This window comes from Dryobates pubescens, chromosome 4 (genome assembly GCF_014839835.1).
Source record: "Dryobates pubescens isolate bDryPub1 chromosome 4, bDryPub1.pri, whole genome shotgun sequence".
Lineage (NCBI taxonomy): Eukaryota > Metazoa > Chordata > Aves > Piciformes > Picidae > Dryobates > Dryobates pubescens.
Window position 1 is genome coordinate 5,758,150 of NC_071615.1, and position 13,831 is coordinate 5,771,980.

At 39.2% G+C, this 13,831-nt stretch overlaps 1 protein-coding gene across 5 annotated transcripts in view; it reads right to left on the reverse strand.

Moving 5' to 3' along the window:
• Positions 1-808: 808 nt before the first annotated feature.
• The window catches only part of SUN1 (Sad1 and UNC84 domain containing 1), a 28,245-nt gene continuing 15,222 nt past the window's right edge, over positions 809-13,831 (reverse strand). For 3 of the 5 annotated variants that reach the window (XM_054180370.1, XM_054180371.1, XM_054180373.1), the window contains 16 exons: positions 12,886-12,969; positions 12,451-12,561; positions 10,879-10,977; positions 10,146-10,239; positions 9,977-10,035; positions 9,102-9,247; positions 8,717-8,941; positions 8,147-8,233; positions 7,742-7,785; positions 6,585-6,724; positions 5,856-6,106; positions 5,229-5,313; positions 4,570-4,685; positions 3,907-4,074; positions 3,048-3,140; positions 809-2,618 (listed from right to left, as the gene is read on the reverse strand). In XM_054180370.1, the coding sequence (XP_054036345.1) occupies positions 2,505-2,618; positions 3,048-3,140; positions 3,907-4,074; positions 4,570-4,685; positions 5,229-5,313; positions 5,856-6,106; positions 6,585-6,724; positions 7,742-7,785; positions 8,147-8,233; positions 8,717-8,941; positions 9,102-9,247; positions 9,977-10,035; positions 10,146-10,239; positions 10,879-10,977; positions 12,451-12,561; positions 12,886-12,969 (1,916 nt within the window). In that variant the 3' untranslated portion in view covers positions 809-2,504. The remainder of the gene's footprint in view (positions 2,619-3,047; positions 3,141-3,906; positions 4,075-4,569; positions 4,686-5,228; positions 5,314-5,855; positions 6,107-6,584; positions 6,725-7,741; positions 7,786-8,146; positions 8,234-8,716; positions 8,942-9,101; positions 9,248-9,976; positions 10,036-10,145; positions 10,240-10,878; positions 10,978-12,450; positions 12,562-12,885; positions 12,970-13,831) is intronic. The other 2 variants (XM_054180374.1, XM_054180372.1) reach the window with 1 other exon arrangement.

The following is a 13,831-nucleotide window of genomic DNA, read 5'->3' on the forward strand; positions in this document are numbered from 1 at the left end:
CGCCTCGCTGCCCGGCTTCCGCCCACTCTGACGGTGGCCCGCGAGGCTCAGGAGGCCACAACTGCGCCGAGGCGCGCTGCGTCACGTGGTGCTCGGGGGCGGAGCACGGGGGCGGTGGGGCTGTGCTGTCACGGAGGGGAGGGTCAGCAGTGGGGCCTGTCAGAGGGAGCGTATGCGGTGCAACAGCGGAAGGGAGAGGTGGCCAGAACGAGCAAGAACCCCCGCATAGTCTTTGGCCTGCGATCGATTCCTATGTCACAAAACCAGTGAGCCCAGGGGAAAAGTACAATGCAAAAATTCTAGGAACGTTGTGGGGGCTGCAGTCGGTACAAAGGAGCAGAGCAGTTAGGGCACAGGGACGGGGGCAAGGCTGAGGAAATTTGCTTTAAACACAAGCCAAGGAGCAGGCCAGAGCCCCCAGCTGTATTGTACACAGCTGAAAATCAAGAAATGACCCACCCCTGGAGAGCTTTTGCTTAAAAATTTTCAAGGTGTGCTGAACAGTGCAAAGCAGTTTCGGCTGCCAAGATGCTATAAAGGAAAAAAGCAATTCTAGCCCTAATCATCCCCTCCTGGTCGTGGAGCTACACTTGGAAAGCTTGTGGCCCTGCCCGTGGCATCCCAGCACACTTAAAGAGTCATCATCTCTGCTGGAGAGATTCAGAGGCAGACTTGCATTTAGAAACAAACCCTTTGAGAAAATCGAATCTGCCTACCCCACTCCGACACCACTTTTAGCATCCTCACGTATGGAAGCAGCTCATCGAAAATACAGAAAAGAAACTTTTATTTTCTTTCTTTTTTTTTTTTTTTTTCCAAATATTACATGCACTTTCAAAAAATTAAAACTCTTTTTATTTAAACATCTCAATAGCATCTTGTCAGTTTGGAGGCAGCAAAGAATAACAGACATTTTTTTTTTAAAAGCATTTACAAAAATACATTGCACAAAGTCCTATTATCTCGCTCTTTTAAAAAATAAGTTAGTGTTATTCAAAATATTCCCGCCCTGGCTACCTAATTTCAATTTACACAGGATAATTCTACTTTTAAATATGTAACCTAGCATATGAAAACACCTGTACACATGTCATCTAGCTCCTCTGCTTAGGCCATAGGTCCTGGCTCTAGCTCAAGTGGAAAAGAAAAAAAAAAAGAGAAACGGAAACAACCAACAACAAATTCTTTACATGGAGACTTGGTTTTAAACATTCGAGGACTGTTGTGCAACATACATTAACTCTAGTCAGAAAACCAGTCAGCAGCTCCCTGTGTTAACAGTTTGTGTGTAACTATAAAATGCATCAGAACGGCAAGATAAAAAATTCTGCATACAAGGACATTTCAGGAATCTTTTCTGAAAAGGATTTTCAAAGTAGCAACCCTGGGGGGAGGGAGAAGAGGGGCAATAGGCAGTTTCATCTCGTTCTACCTGGAAATGGTGCATTCTCAGCACAAGACACAACTCTAATCTGCTTAGACCTGACTAAGGTTCCTGGGGGTGATCTAAAGAATGCCCGCGTATTCCTGTACGGCAGCACGGCATCCCTCATGGAAATGGGAACCAGAGCTTCACTCCTGTCGTGTTGTCCACATACTGCATTCTCCCAGTACAGCATTTACTGAGCATAACAATGAACCAGCCCAAGGAATTCTTGTCCCAGAGAGATTCCTTTTGACAAATGAAGACTGTTTAATTGCTCTATCCTAATGTTTGCTAAGCAATTTAGCAGACTTTTCAGCTCCAGTCCAGATAGTCAGTACATCAAGGTCGATTTGGAATTAACACTAAAGAACAACAAATTGGCCAAGCTGCCATGGTAAAAACTCTTAAAATAACTTCAGTGAAAGTTCTCCCTGACTTTTAGAGCAATTCATGGCCACAAATTACAGTAAAGCATTCTCAGTCGCTGGTGTTTAAACTAGTTTTGGTTGTGTTCATTTTCCCTGACAGTAGTTATATGCAACACGTATCAAAAGTGCCCTTTTGGAGCCAGCAGAAAGGTCAGAACCAAGGGTCAGCTGAAGGCCACCTTTAGCCACAGTTGGTGTTTTCAGATGTGCCACAGTTTTTGGTTTATGGTGCCAAGCTAACACGAGTGTGCACTTCAGCCCTGGGTTTTAAAAAAGCAGATTCCTAGTTGCAGAAAGTGTTTATTCTTTTTTAAAAAAACCCCTATACATTCATTTGTAATAAAAGAGGTGTCACCTGCCTGTCAACTGGGCTTTATGAACCACAGCAGTTGCATGCATTATTTCTCTCAGCATGGACACGAAAATACAAAGCTAACTGGCAATCACAAGCTGAGCATTAGAGCAAATAAATGTGTTTTGTTTTATACAGTTCTGCTGACAGTCTTCTGCCTTTATCAGAGGATCAACAGTTCTGCAGTGTACATCTCGCATCCTTGTCCTTTAAAGATTCCAGTGTTCTAGGCTTCCCGGTATATACAAATCGAGAACAAAATGTACAGCAAGGAACCCCAAAGCTGTAGTGTCGGAGATTACTCGGCAGGTTTCCCATGCACTCTGAACCGATAAAGGCATGTGTACTCTGCGTGTCCCCAGTTAGAAGAAATCCTCAGCTCCACTATTTGGAATGCGCTGTCACATTTCTCCTGGAGAAGCAAAAAGCAAACACACAAACCACAGTTAGGCTTCTGGTATAAGGTGCAGCTGAAGTCGCTTCCATTTCCACAATTACCAACTTTTGTTAATAACCAAGTCATGTCTTGGGAGCTTCCTGGGACACTTTCAACAGAGCCTCCTGCGCCTTACTACTAATGATTTGTGAAGAGACAGACACACCATGAAGCAGACTCTTCAGGTGTTTAGTGTCTTCACACCAGTAGCATCCAGATGGCACAAACCTGTACTTCCCTCTAACCTATCCTGACCATAGGATTTGAGCCAGACAAGTACTTTCTACCTCAGTTTCCACAGTGCCCAGAGCGAGGCCTTTTTTTCCTTTACTGGCTGTTGGACACTACCATAGAAAATACAAGAATCTTTCTCCTAACACTTTAAACCTTATCATCCAGACTTACCATCACTGAAAATATCTGCAGTGGTTCTCCTCCTTGATCATAGACATACTGTCCTAGAAGCTTGCCTTCTTTTTGATATTCATCATCCAGACCCTGTAAGAAGATAAGGATTTTTGCTTCCATTAAGTTTGAAATCACACCCAAACCAGAAACACACCTGGAGAGCTATCAACAGACAGCACTCTGAAGTCTATCAGACCATGAGCAAAGTGTTGCCTGTACAGACACAGCTCTATAGTTGAGTTTCCTGCCCTGAGAATAATCATGCCATGCTCAAACCCCTTAATTTCCATGGCAAAACCACTATCACAGTGTAAAATGTCAACTGCTCAGGATAAATAAGAATGAGGAAACATCAAGGTTATAAACAAGATTGCAGTCAAGATTCCATGTTTGCAGATGACTGCTTAAGCAGCTAAAAAAACTAGGCACAAAGTTCTCAGATATCACAGCTATACTCTGATGCAGCCTGATGTGTTCTGTAATCATCCCTACACAACTGTGTAGCTAGTTAAGAATAATTAAAAGCATTAAGGCACATCATGGGTAAGGTGAAAAGCCAAAATCTGGAGATGGGGAAAGAGGAGTAGAGAAGCATATGAAAGAACTAGATCAAACAACAAATTATCATCTCCCTTCAAAAATGTCTGCTGTATAAAGCAAGAGTAAAGAGATCACTTCCCCCAAATTAGTTGGAACACTTCTTATACTGATCTCAAAGCTCATACAAAACTGTAAGCAATTTTAAGAGCAGTGACAGAAACACTTTCTCCTCTTAGCTGTCCTCCCTTGACTGATTATTTTCCAAGACACATAACGTTCTTTATGCATACAAACATCAATTTCAGTTCAGACTTACATATACTGAAAAGTTCCTGGGAGCACTGGAGATATTTCCTGTTGGTGAAAGTGTTTTTGGTATATGTTCCACTGCAAAGGATGTTGGATAGATCTTCATTGAAAGCCTAACTACAAGGTAGCCTAATGATCCTTTGAAAGCCCAGCAGTTCCCAGGATATATGTCCGGCTAGACAGGATGAAGAGGGAGAGAACAGGATGGGACATGACAGCAAAACCAAGCATTTTGTAATGACTTTTTGGCAATAATGAGTTGTAATAACTTCTGAATTATTAGGGACAGTCTTAGATAGTAAGTGGCAGAATATAATCTCTTCATGAAGACAGCACATCCACCTGAACTACCAGCAGTGGTTTGAAAGGCCCACCTTGAGATTACTTCTCAACAGGAATCCTGCCAGTGCTCACACTTCACAGAAGTCCAATGCACCACCCAAGCCTCCTAAAAGGGGCTTAATTCTGCTAGAGTAGAACTTTAGCAGTGCCCTGAAGCTACCAGAAGAATCCCACTCTAGAGAGCATAGTTCAAAGTACCCCAGGGCACCCACCCCACACCCCTCCCCAAGCCAATATATTAGATAGAAACATCCTGCATCCAAGAAACAAACCAAATCACTCAGTGCAAAATAAGATCACTGGATTTCTTCACTTGGCCTTTAATTACCTGAATCACCACTCTGGGAGACTGAGAGGAGTACCAGAGAGGAATTCCAAACAAGCTAATTAAAGCTGTTTTCGTTTCATACGTTTCAGAGCATCTAGTACTCAGGATGCTGCCACCTCAAAAGAGATACATCAGTTTAGCAGAAAGTTACCTTTTTTTCCCTGAAGACTTTTAAGGAAGTGATTTGTGCAAAGCTTAATGACTACACCACTTATTTTCCTAAAAACCCCAACTATTTAAGACATTGTTAAAATGTAATAATATTTCCAGGCATACAATGCCTCTATTATTCCACAATAGTATTTTAAGAACAAGTTAAAGGTTTTTCATTTAAGAGGGCTGAAAAATACACATTTTCCCTAGGGACAATTTATATCCCTGTATATCCCACACACAAATCAGAGATTCTCTATTATCCAGTTGTACAATGAATAACTATTCTATCCCTATCCATACATCCCTAAGCTGACACATAACCCTGTAAACATGCAGAGACTGTAGTAGCAGTAGTAAACATGCAGTAGTCTGATGATCAGGCAACACACAAGGATGCTGCTCTACTAGCCTTTAATAAAAATCATGAAATGTAAACTAAATACTACAAATAACATGAATAATCAAAACCAAAACCACCCCCAGGTGTTTTCTCTAGTATTTACCTCCAGATTCCAAAGCAAAATCCACCATGCCAGTCTTGTCCTGAGAGTACAGTTTCAGTGCATTGTTTACAATCATTTGTGCTTGCTACAGATGTATACACAAAGAAAGGGAATGGAAAGGGAAAGACTTAGTATCAACTGATACAATACTTGATATATACACTCCTGTATATAGGCATCTTTGAGATGCTGCTCTCCATCACAAGTCTTTGAAAGCCTCTGTCACCAGAGACCATTTTAAAAAGGAAATAATGGTCTGACTTAAAATACTATTTCATGCTGCATCTTGGCTGGCATTTTCTTCAAAAGCTGCATTCTTGTTTTTCCCCACCTTCTCAAGACCCTGAGCTGCATTTCCTTGGTATACTTGGGGTGGATTTGTTTTGGAGCTCGTCAATTTTCAAGATAGCATACTAAGGAAAAAAGCAAACATTCACAACAGGCAACAAGGAATGCTGTCAGAATACACTTGATAAAGCATTTCCTGCAGTTCTCCCCATTTCAGTTTATGTTCCTAACATCTCTTAAAGTCACTAACACTTACATTGATGAACATGCTCTACGAAATGCCTATAAAAAGAGACTCCTTGAAGTTTTATCTGAACCTTTGAAAACAAACTCACTCACCGCTTCTGTGATTCCAGAAATCCCTGCATTTGCCACAGCATTTGTTACTACTTCAGATGTTAGTTTTTGGTTGGTAACAGACATATGGAGAGTAATATTCCTGAGAATCTTCAGCTCTAGATCCTGCAGCAAAGTCTGCAGATCACTTTTGCTCACGTAATTGGATGCAAGCCACTGGAGAAGCGATTCAGGAAACTCTTCTTGCCGATCACCAAAAAGCATTCGCTTGACAGATTCTTTGACCTGGGCATCTACCTAGTAGAAGTCATTAACAGTCATAATTAGTCTTGATAAACCATGAAGTAGTACCATATATAATGGTCTCATGTGAGCTCAAGACAGACGTCTGTATTATCCTGAATATATACTTATCACATGTGTTCTAACTGCATTGCCTGACACTGAAATAACAGACCAGTCGGGTGCTTTCACATAAGTTTCACACACCCCACATTCCCCACCCCAATTTCTATGAGTTAGGAAAAATACACCAGTAAGAACAGCAAAGTACTGTATACAGAACTCCTGCTGCATATCTTAAATGCAGATAAACAAGCCATAAGCTCATCTAGTAAAATGCTACACACCAAATGCAAAGTACCCCCTCATAAAAGACTAACATTCTTTAATAGTATAACCTCCACATTCCTTACTGCAGTGCATTTCATTTCAACAAAGTTAGTGAATGACATCAAGTAGAACCAAGTTTTACTAGGACAGTTACAGAACCTACTTTTTCATGAATGAGATCTATTTTCTTGCAACTTGTCTTCACCCTTTCCTCACTTAACAGCTCCGACTTCATCCGAGACAACTCTAGCTCTAGCATTTTAACTTTAGACAAAAGTTGACTACGTTCATCATCATCTCTGGCAAAAAAACCAAAAAAAGTTCATAATTAGGAAAAGAGCAGTTTGAATCATTTCTCAAATTCCAAAGGCATGTAAACATACTTATCTAATTCAGAGTGTTTTCCTAGTTTAGTTATTCACCATCATGGACATTGGGAGCTTGCAATTGAAGATGTTATTAAAACATACCTAGGATTATTGTATTCAAAGCAAAAGTATTTTGAAGTTGTGAACAAATCAAGCAGACCTTTAGAACATCACCAGGCTGACAAGTTACTAAGTCAAACATATATACATACACACTTTTTTTGGAATTTAAGGTTTCTGGCAAACTAGTCAAACTTTATTTACAGGAGTGTGCCACTAGTTACAGTGAATTTCAGGTTGCCTTACTTAAACCAGAATAACATTAAAGGCAGCTGTCAAGCTGAACTCATGTAGCAGGTCACATATGGCCAACAGATCACTGCTCGGTGAACATTATGGAAAAGGGTATCAGTCATCATTCCAAAGCCATTTTACATTTAGATCTAATTTAAATTGCAAATCAGCATATGTGTGTTTTGTTTCCTGTTCACAAAAGGGAAACTATTTAATGTAGGGATGCAGTTTTTTATCTGGGTGTTACACAGAACACGAGTGGAAAGTACCATAGCTGACAAACCAAACACTGGGAACAAAGTTAGAACTGATACAATTAAAGAACTTCAATATAAAGCCTATCAAGAGCAGACAATGTATAACTTCACTAAGTGAAGAAGATAAGTCACTTATTCTTCTCCACTATATAAACAACTTTCTCTAATAAAAAAAAACTCTAGTTGTAGGACTGCTACAGGACACAAAGTGGGCCTTGTCTGATGTTGGTATCACAGTTAAAGTCTACTGTAAGACAGAAGTACTCTAACTGACCTTAAGAATTTCTGTTGTCAGTAAATGGACACAAAGGAAAAGAGTTGTATTTCAAAGAAGAATTGTACATCACAGTCAGTTAGCATCAGGACTAAGTGAAATGTATTTGAAAAGTCCTCATACCTCATTGTTTTTACTTTGGCTATATCAAGCTCCTTCTGGATGCCCTAAAAAAAGCAAATACAAAAGTTGGTTTTAACATGCAGAAAGAAACACAAGTGACATAAAGGATAAAGAGTGTTAAAGAAACACATTTTAACACCACATATACAGGAATGTGTCTCCAAGCTTGTTTCTGCTTTTGTATAGCAAGACTGAACTCCATAAAACCTGCCTCACTGATCAAAGGAATAGTTTTAATCTTTGCACTGAAACCTTCTCCAAAAAGGTGAAGCAAGAACATAAACAAGCTTTGAGAGTTAACCAAGTGCAATAGCTACTGCGAAGCAAACTGGGGTTTGGGTAGCCAACACAAAACTTTATCAACAGGTTACAATTACAGCGAGTTAGAAAAGCTAACTTGAATACCTTGGATTCAATAGAGAGCTTTCCAAGTAGGTCTTCCAAAGTCAGGATGCGCAGCTCATGTTCTCGATGTAAAGCCTGGAAGTCAGTCTTAAAAAGAGGGAATAAAGAGGTGTTGCATTTTCATTTTGTATTCAAATAGCACAATTGAGGTATTCTACAAAGTGTGATTTTTATTTCAGTCTGTGAGTGACTGAAGCTGCAGGTATTGCAAGAAGTTATAGAATCTGTACTAAGTACAAAGGCCTGATTCAGCAGTAGTAGGGGCTATACACAGGGAAGTTTACCACAAAACCCCTTTATCCTTCCTAAAAGGCTTCTTTCGTTATATGAAAGCAGGACAAATCCAGTTTTAGCAATGTAAGATTCTACTTTAGACCAACTAATTGGAATTAAATCTTGTCAGCAGTAAATAAGAGAAAGAATAAATGGCAAGGACTACTCCCTGGCATTTACTACCTATCAATTAATTCTGTAACAGAAAAATCCTGCAGTTGAGTTGCTAATAATCTTCATTATCAAAACAGAATTCTTTGGTCAGTATCAAAAAGCATCAATAACTGATTGTCTTACCGTTACCTCCAGTTTCAGATCTTTAAGATGTTGATCAATCACACTTTTTATTAGATTCAGTGTTTTACTTTTGTCACTCATCTGGGCAACCTGATCTTGAAGATTAAGGAGTAGAACCATCACTTTGCTGTATTGTTCATCATGGTGATGATATTTTTCAGACAGGAAGGCCATTTGCTTTTCCAGATCATATACACGACCAGGATCAAAGACATTTATGGTATCCTAAGGTATAAAAATATTTTAGTTGTTTTTAACATATAATAATCAAGACCTTTATTTACATCACCCTTCTATGTCAAGTAGTTACTGCAAAACATTGAAGGCGTGCAAGTAAAGAAGTTTAAACATTATGAGAGTTCTTCCGTAGACTGTTCTTCCTTACCTTTGGAGGTTGCACAGGGGGAAAAGAATCAGCCTCTGGTTTGGGAACACTACTAGAGTCATCTGTTCTCTGTATTCTATCAATTTTTGTCCAGTTCAGTGAAGGTAGTAATGAAATGAAGCCATCAAACCCACAGAACCATACACCTGGATCAGACACAAAAAGCAAAAAGGATGTTCAAGAAAATTTTCCCTTGAGACTGCTTGTGCCTACAAATTGTCATCTTATAAAGGACACAAGCTACCTTAATGTTGCAAGGCAGACATTACAGTGGACACTACTCCAGTCTAAACAAAAATCAGCATGAGCCAGCTTTAAAATTGTCAAGTCAAACACTTAGTAGTATCAGGGAGCACCCTTCACACAGTGGTACAGCTGGCAACTTCCCCATGTTATATATAGCCTTCATCTGCTGCTTCCTGGGGACCTAGATTGCAGTTATGGATTACGACAGGCCATCCTCCCCAAAGGCAGATGTAAATACAGCTTTTTGACACAATCGAAAGTATCTTGTCCTGTACTCTACTTACTACATACCACATTGCATAATATCTAATAGAAGTTAGAAGAAACTTAGAAGCTTCCATGGAAGCCTAGCATTTCACAAAGATTACACTTATTTTTGCAATATCTTACTGAGAAGCACCAGCATTTTTTACCCAGGGTGACTTCTTCACTTCTTATTTTTCCAGTACAGAGGAGTTTGAATTCCCACAGTAGAGCTCACTGACTTGTCAGTACTTTGTGAACAGGGTCATAACTCAAGCTTTCAAACAAACTTTGCTTTTTCCTCTTCATAAACCAAAAGTTCAACTAAAAATGCTATTTTTAGCAAGCATCCACCAATCTGTGATATAACTAAACAATTCACATACCTAATAGAAACAGGAGTGGGATAAGAAACAGTAACAGCTCCTGGATATTTGGAAGGCATCTAGAGGAAGAGATGAAAGTTTACAAGAAATGGTACATTTATCAGATTGCATTGTTTCACAATTGGACAAATTATTTGTTCACAAAACATTTTTTTCCAAAGATACACACCTTTTTAGAAGGAACACCTTTAGCAAAGACATCAGAGTAACAAATTGGTACCAGCCAGATCTAAGCAACCTGAACATGCCAGAAGCTGCCCTCCCTAGAAGACAAAAAGTGGCAGTATGACATGTAATTACTGCAGCACATGTTCAAAGAAACCAAGAGAGGGACATGCAAATGTGGCCAAGAATACTTTGCACAGCAGAGAAATGCAGGAGTACAGGCAACACATGCAGCTTATTAACATCTAGGTAACACAAGTGTAGCAGAATTGTAGCATCAGCTACTCAACAAAACCAATAGTTGTGCAAAAAGATGGAAGTTCATTTGTTAGAACAATGCAGCTATGCTGGAAATTCAGTATTAATGCTTGCTTCCAAGTTAGCAGGCACTGAAGACCTCAGTTATGTTTCAAGACATGCAGACTAGCAGCATCAATTTCTGCTAAGAGGAATCCTGAGACAAAAAGTGACTTTCAAACAAAACCCACCCCATTCTTCTTGACCCCCGCTATATTTTCTGCCATGAATTAGTCTGGTTAGTCTCCCATTACTCCTGTGAACAGAAATATCCTCTCATTAAGCACACTTTGGTCAATAAAGAAGGTAAAGCAGCACATGCATTTCACTATAGAAAAGCTAGAGCATAAGCACAGATGAACTGGTGCAAGCCACACGCTGCAGACTCCTAGTCTGTAAAAGGGAACAGGCCATGCACACACATGGATTAGGATAGTAACCTGGAGAAAGAATGGCCAGCCAAAGTAGAGACACCACCTTCTGAGACACAAGCCATCCTGTTGCTCCCACTGTTCGCAACATGTGAAGCATAAAGTAACCTAAATCATAACAAATTAACTGCATGTGATAACATTCACAAATGAGCTTAAGGTTTCTGCCCTTTCCATGTTCTGCATGATTTTAAACCACACCTTTCAGTAATCTACAAATCTCTTTTTTCCACTATTTAAAAGCAAAGCCAATATTAACTATGAAGCCAAGTACAACCAAGATGATTCAGAAACAGAATTTGTATGCATAAGCAGAAAGATCAACAGCATCTATAGAGCTGGAATATCACTTCTCCAAACAAAGTTAATGTTTTTGTAGCATGTTTACCTAACAGTGCCATGCTAAGTAAGAGAGAATAGCAAAAACAGTACTATTATAAAAGCAAGTTTTAAGCACATCACTACTTCAAAAGCATTGTATTTTTCAAAGTGCATGTCAAGATTATTATCTAGGTTCATGTGTAGAAGAGGGATCAAAAAATTTGAAGTCCTAGTGAAAGAATTTAACAGTGATGTCTAATACATACTGATAAATAACAGAAAAATGTTCCCCACTAAAAGTTACAAGATCTGAATTTTCTTTAAACTGAATGTTCCCAAGGATCTGCAGGTTTGGAGTCTCTTAAAAAGAACAAAACCAGTGACCAAAAAAACCAAAACCAAAAACACCCCAAAGAAAACAAACAAACAAAAACCACACCCAAACAAACAAAACAAACAACCCACAACCACCAAATACACTAACAAAATGCTGTAACTTCAAGACCACTGAAGCCAACACTTACTGTATCTAAGACAAGGATTGTTCATTCTACAGAATAAATTAAGTAGCATACTATTAGAAGATAACCCTACATTTTAAACTCAGGCATACTTGCCAATCTAGTCAGAGATTACAGATATACCAAGACAACGTTTTACAAGCATTTAGGTGACTGAAGCGTCTCAATTTGCCTTGGCTAAATAAAGAGCACTCAAGAGTTCTTGATGCTTCTATCCTTCAAGCTAGGGAATGCCTATCTTACAGGGAAGAGTCTATCTCTATATAACATTCCTGTAAAGACTGACTTATCACCAGAGCAAAAATAAAACATTAAAACCTCTTTACTTGAATAATTTGTGTACCAATATCTCACACTCTGCTTTCACTTAAAGGCAGTTTTTGCACTTTGGGGAAGTCTGGACACCTCAGTAAGTCAACCTGACTTGCTCTTCCTATCATACAAGGGTGTATGCTGTCCCTACACTTTGTTTTTACTAATAGCTAAGCATCCTGCCAAGCTTGTATAGAAACCAGTTATCAGAACAAGTCAAACAGGAAAAGTGTTAAGTAATATTTTCTAGACATTTTACACTTCTAACCTACTTTAATAGATGAAAGGTTAAAAAAAACCCGAACCAAACAAAACAATCCCAAAACCAAACCAAACAACAAAACCCAAAACAAATATAAAACAATATGTATGATAAACACTGATATTGTGATGCAGTAAAAGCAAAAGAAAAAAAGTCCAAGTCAACCTGCATAAGAAAAGTTGTGCCAAATGGTCCTTGCTACACTTTTAGCCCGTGAGGATTGCATGTGGTCTGTGGTGTGTATTTCGAGATGTTTCTTCCCCTTACAGTCATCACCTGTTGGTTGTGGTAACAGTCGATTAATGGGACAAAGCCAGGATCAAATAAAGATAAGCTGAACAAGTCTCTCTCACAGTATCAGTTATCAAAACAACAAAAAACAACACACACAAACACACAAAGAAAACTTCAGGGGAATAAAACTTGCTTGGGGAACTACAGTACACCAAACAATCACTGTTCTCCCCGCTACACCTAAGTTGCAAACCAAACATTTACTTTGTAGCTTACATAGCATCACAGGGCATCTGATATTACTATTATAGCCACAACCTGGTGTACAAACCAGGGCTAAAAGACAACATCAATCATTATACTTACATATTGATTCCTCATTTACACCAAGATGGCTATCTTCTCTATAAACCTCCTTTATATTCATGCTTGCACAGTAGTCTGAGTGAGCTGCAACACATTCAAAGAGCATATGTGGAACCTAACTCTCAAGTTCAAAGCCTTGTATGTTCATTTTAGCTACTGCATATGCAGATTTCAGCTAAACCAGCTTGGTTCACTTTTAAATTAAACCATGTTACTCACAGGAAACCTCAAAAATGACCAAAGTAGCCTACTCTGTGCAAACCCTTTGTCCTTCTTAAGCAACAGCACAGCTTTTTATTCAAAGACCTTTCTGCTTTCTCCAGGTAACAAAATCAGTAAGTAAACGCCTAAGTAACAACACATCAAATCCTGAATCCCTAGTCCTGTCATTCTGCAAACAGACCATACTGATTTTATAAGAGATCTGAAAAGGCTGAGTAAAGAGCATTAACAAGGTATAAATCACTGAGAGAAAGAACAGGAGAGAGTTTTATTCACACACAAAAATCAGAATCAGTTACCTTCTACCTATGGCAACTTAATTTCCCTTGCAGAGCATGCATTGCAGCAGAGAAAGCACCACAGAAGAATTAAGTATTTGCAGGGGAAAGAAGATGTGCTTCAGAGTAGTGCAGAGTGATGATGGCAGTTTTAGTTTTGCGAGACGGATCTAAGGAAGCTTTAAGTGCACAATGGGCTTAAGAGTAACAAGAGAGTCCAAACCTAAAGATATTGAAAAGTTAAGATTTGACACCATCACACCAAGCAGTTGGGAGTTTTTCAATTTACACATTGCCTTCTATCACTTCCCAGTAAAAAGCAACGTCTGAATTGTTAACTGAAACAGACCTCGCATATGTGACTCTTGGTACTTCCAAAACAGTGAGGGAAAGTATGACAAGCAGAACAGAGATTAAAAAAGGGGAGAAAGACAGGTGCCAGCCAA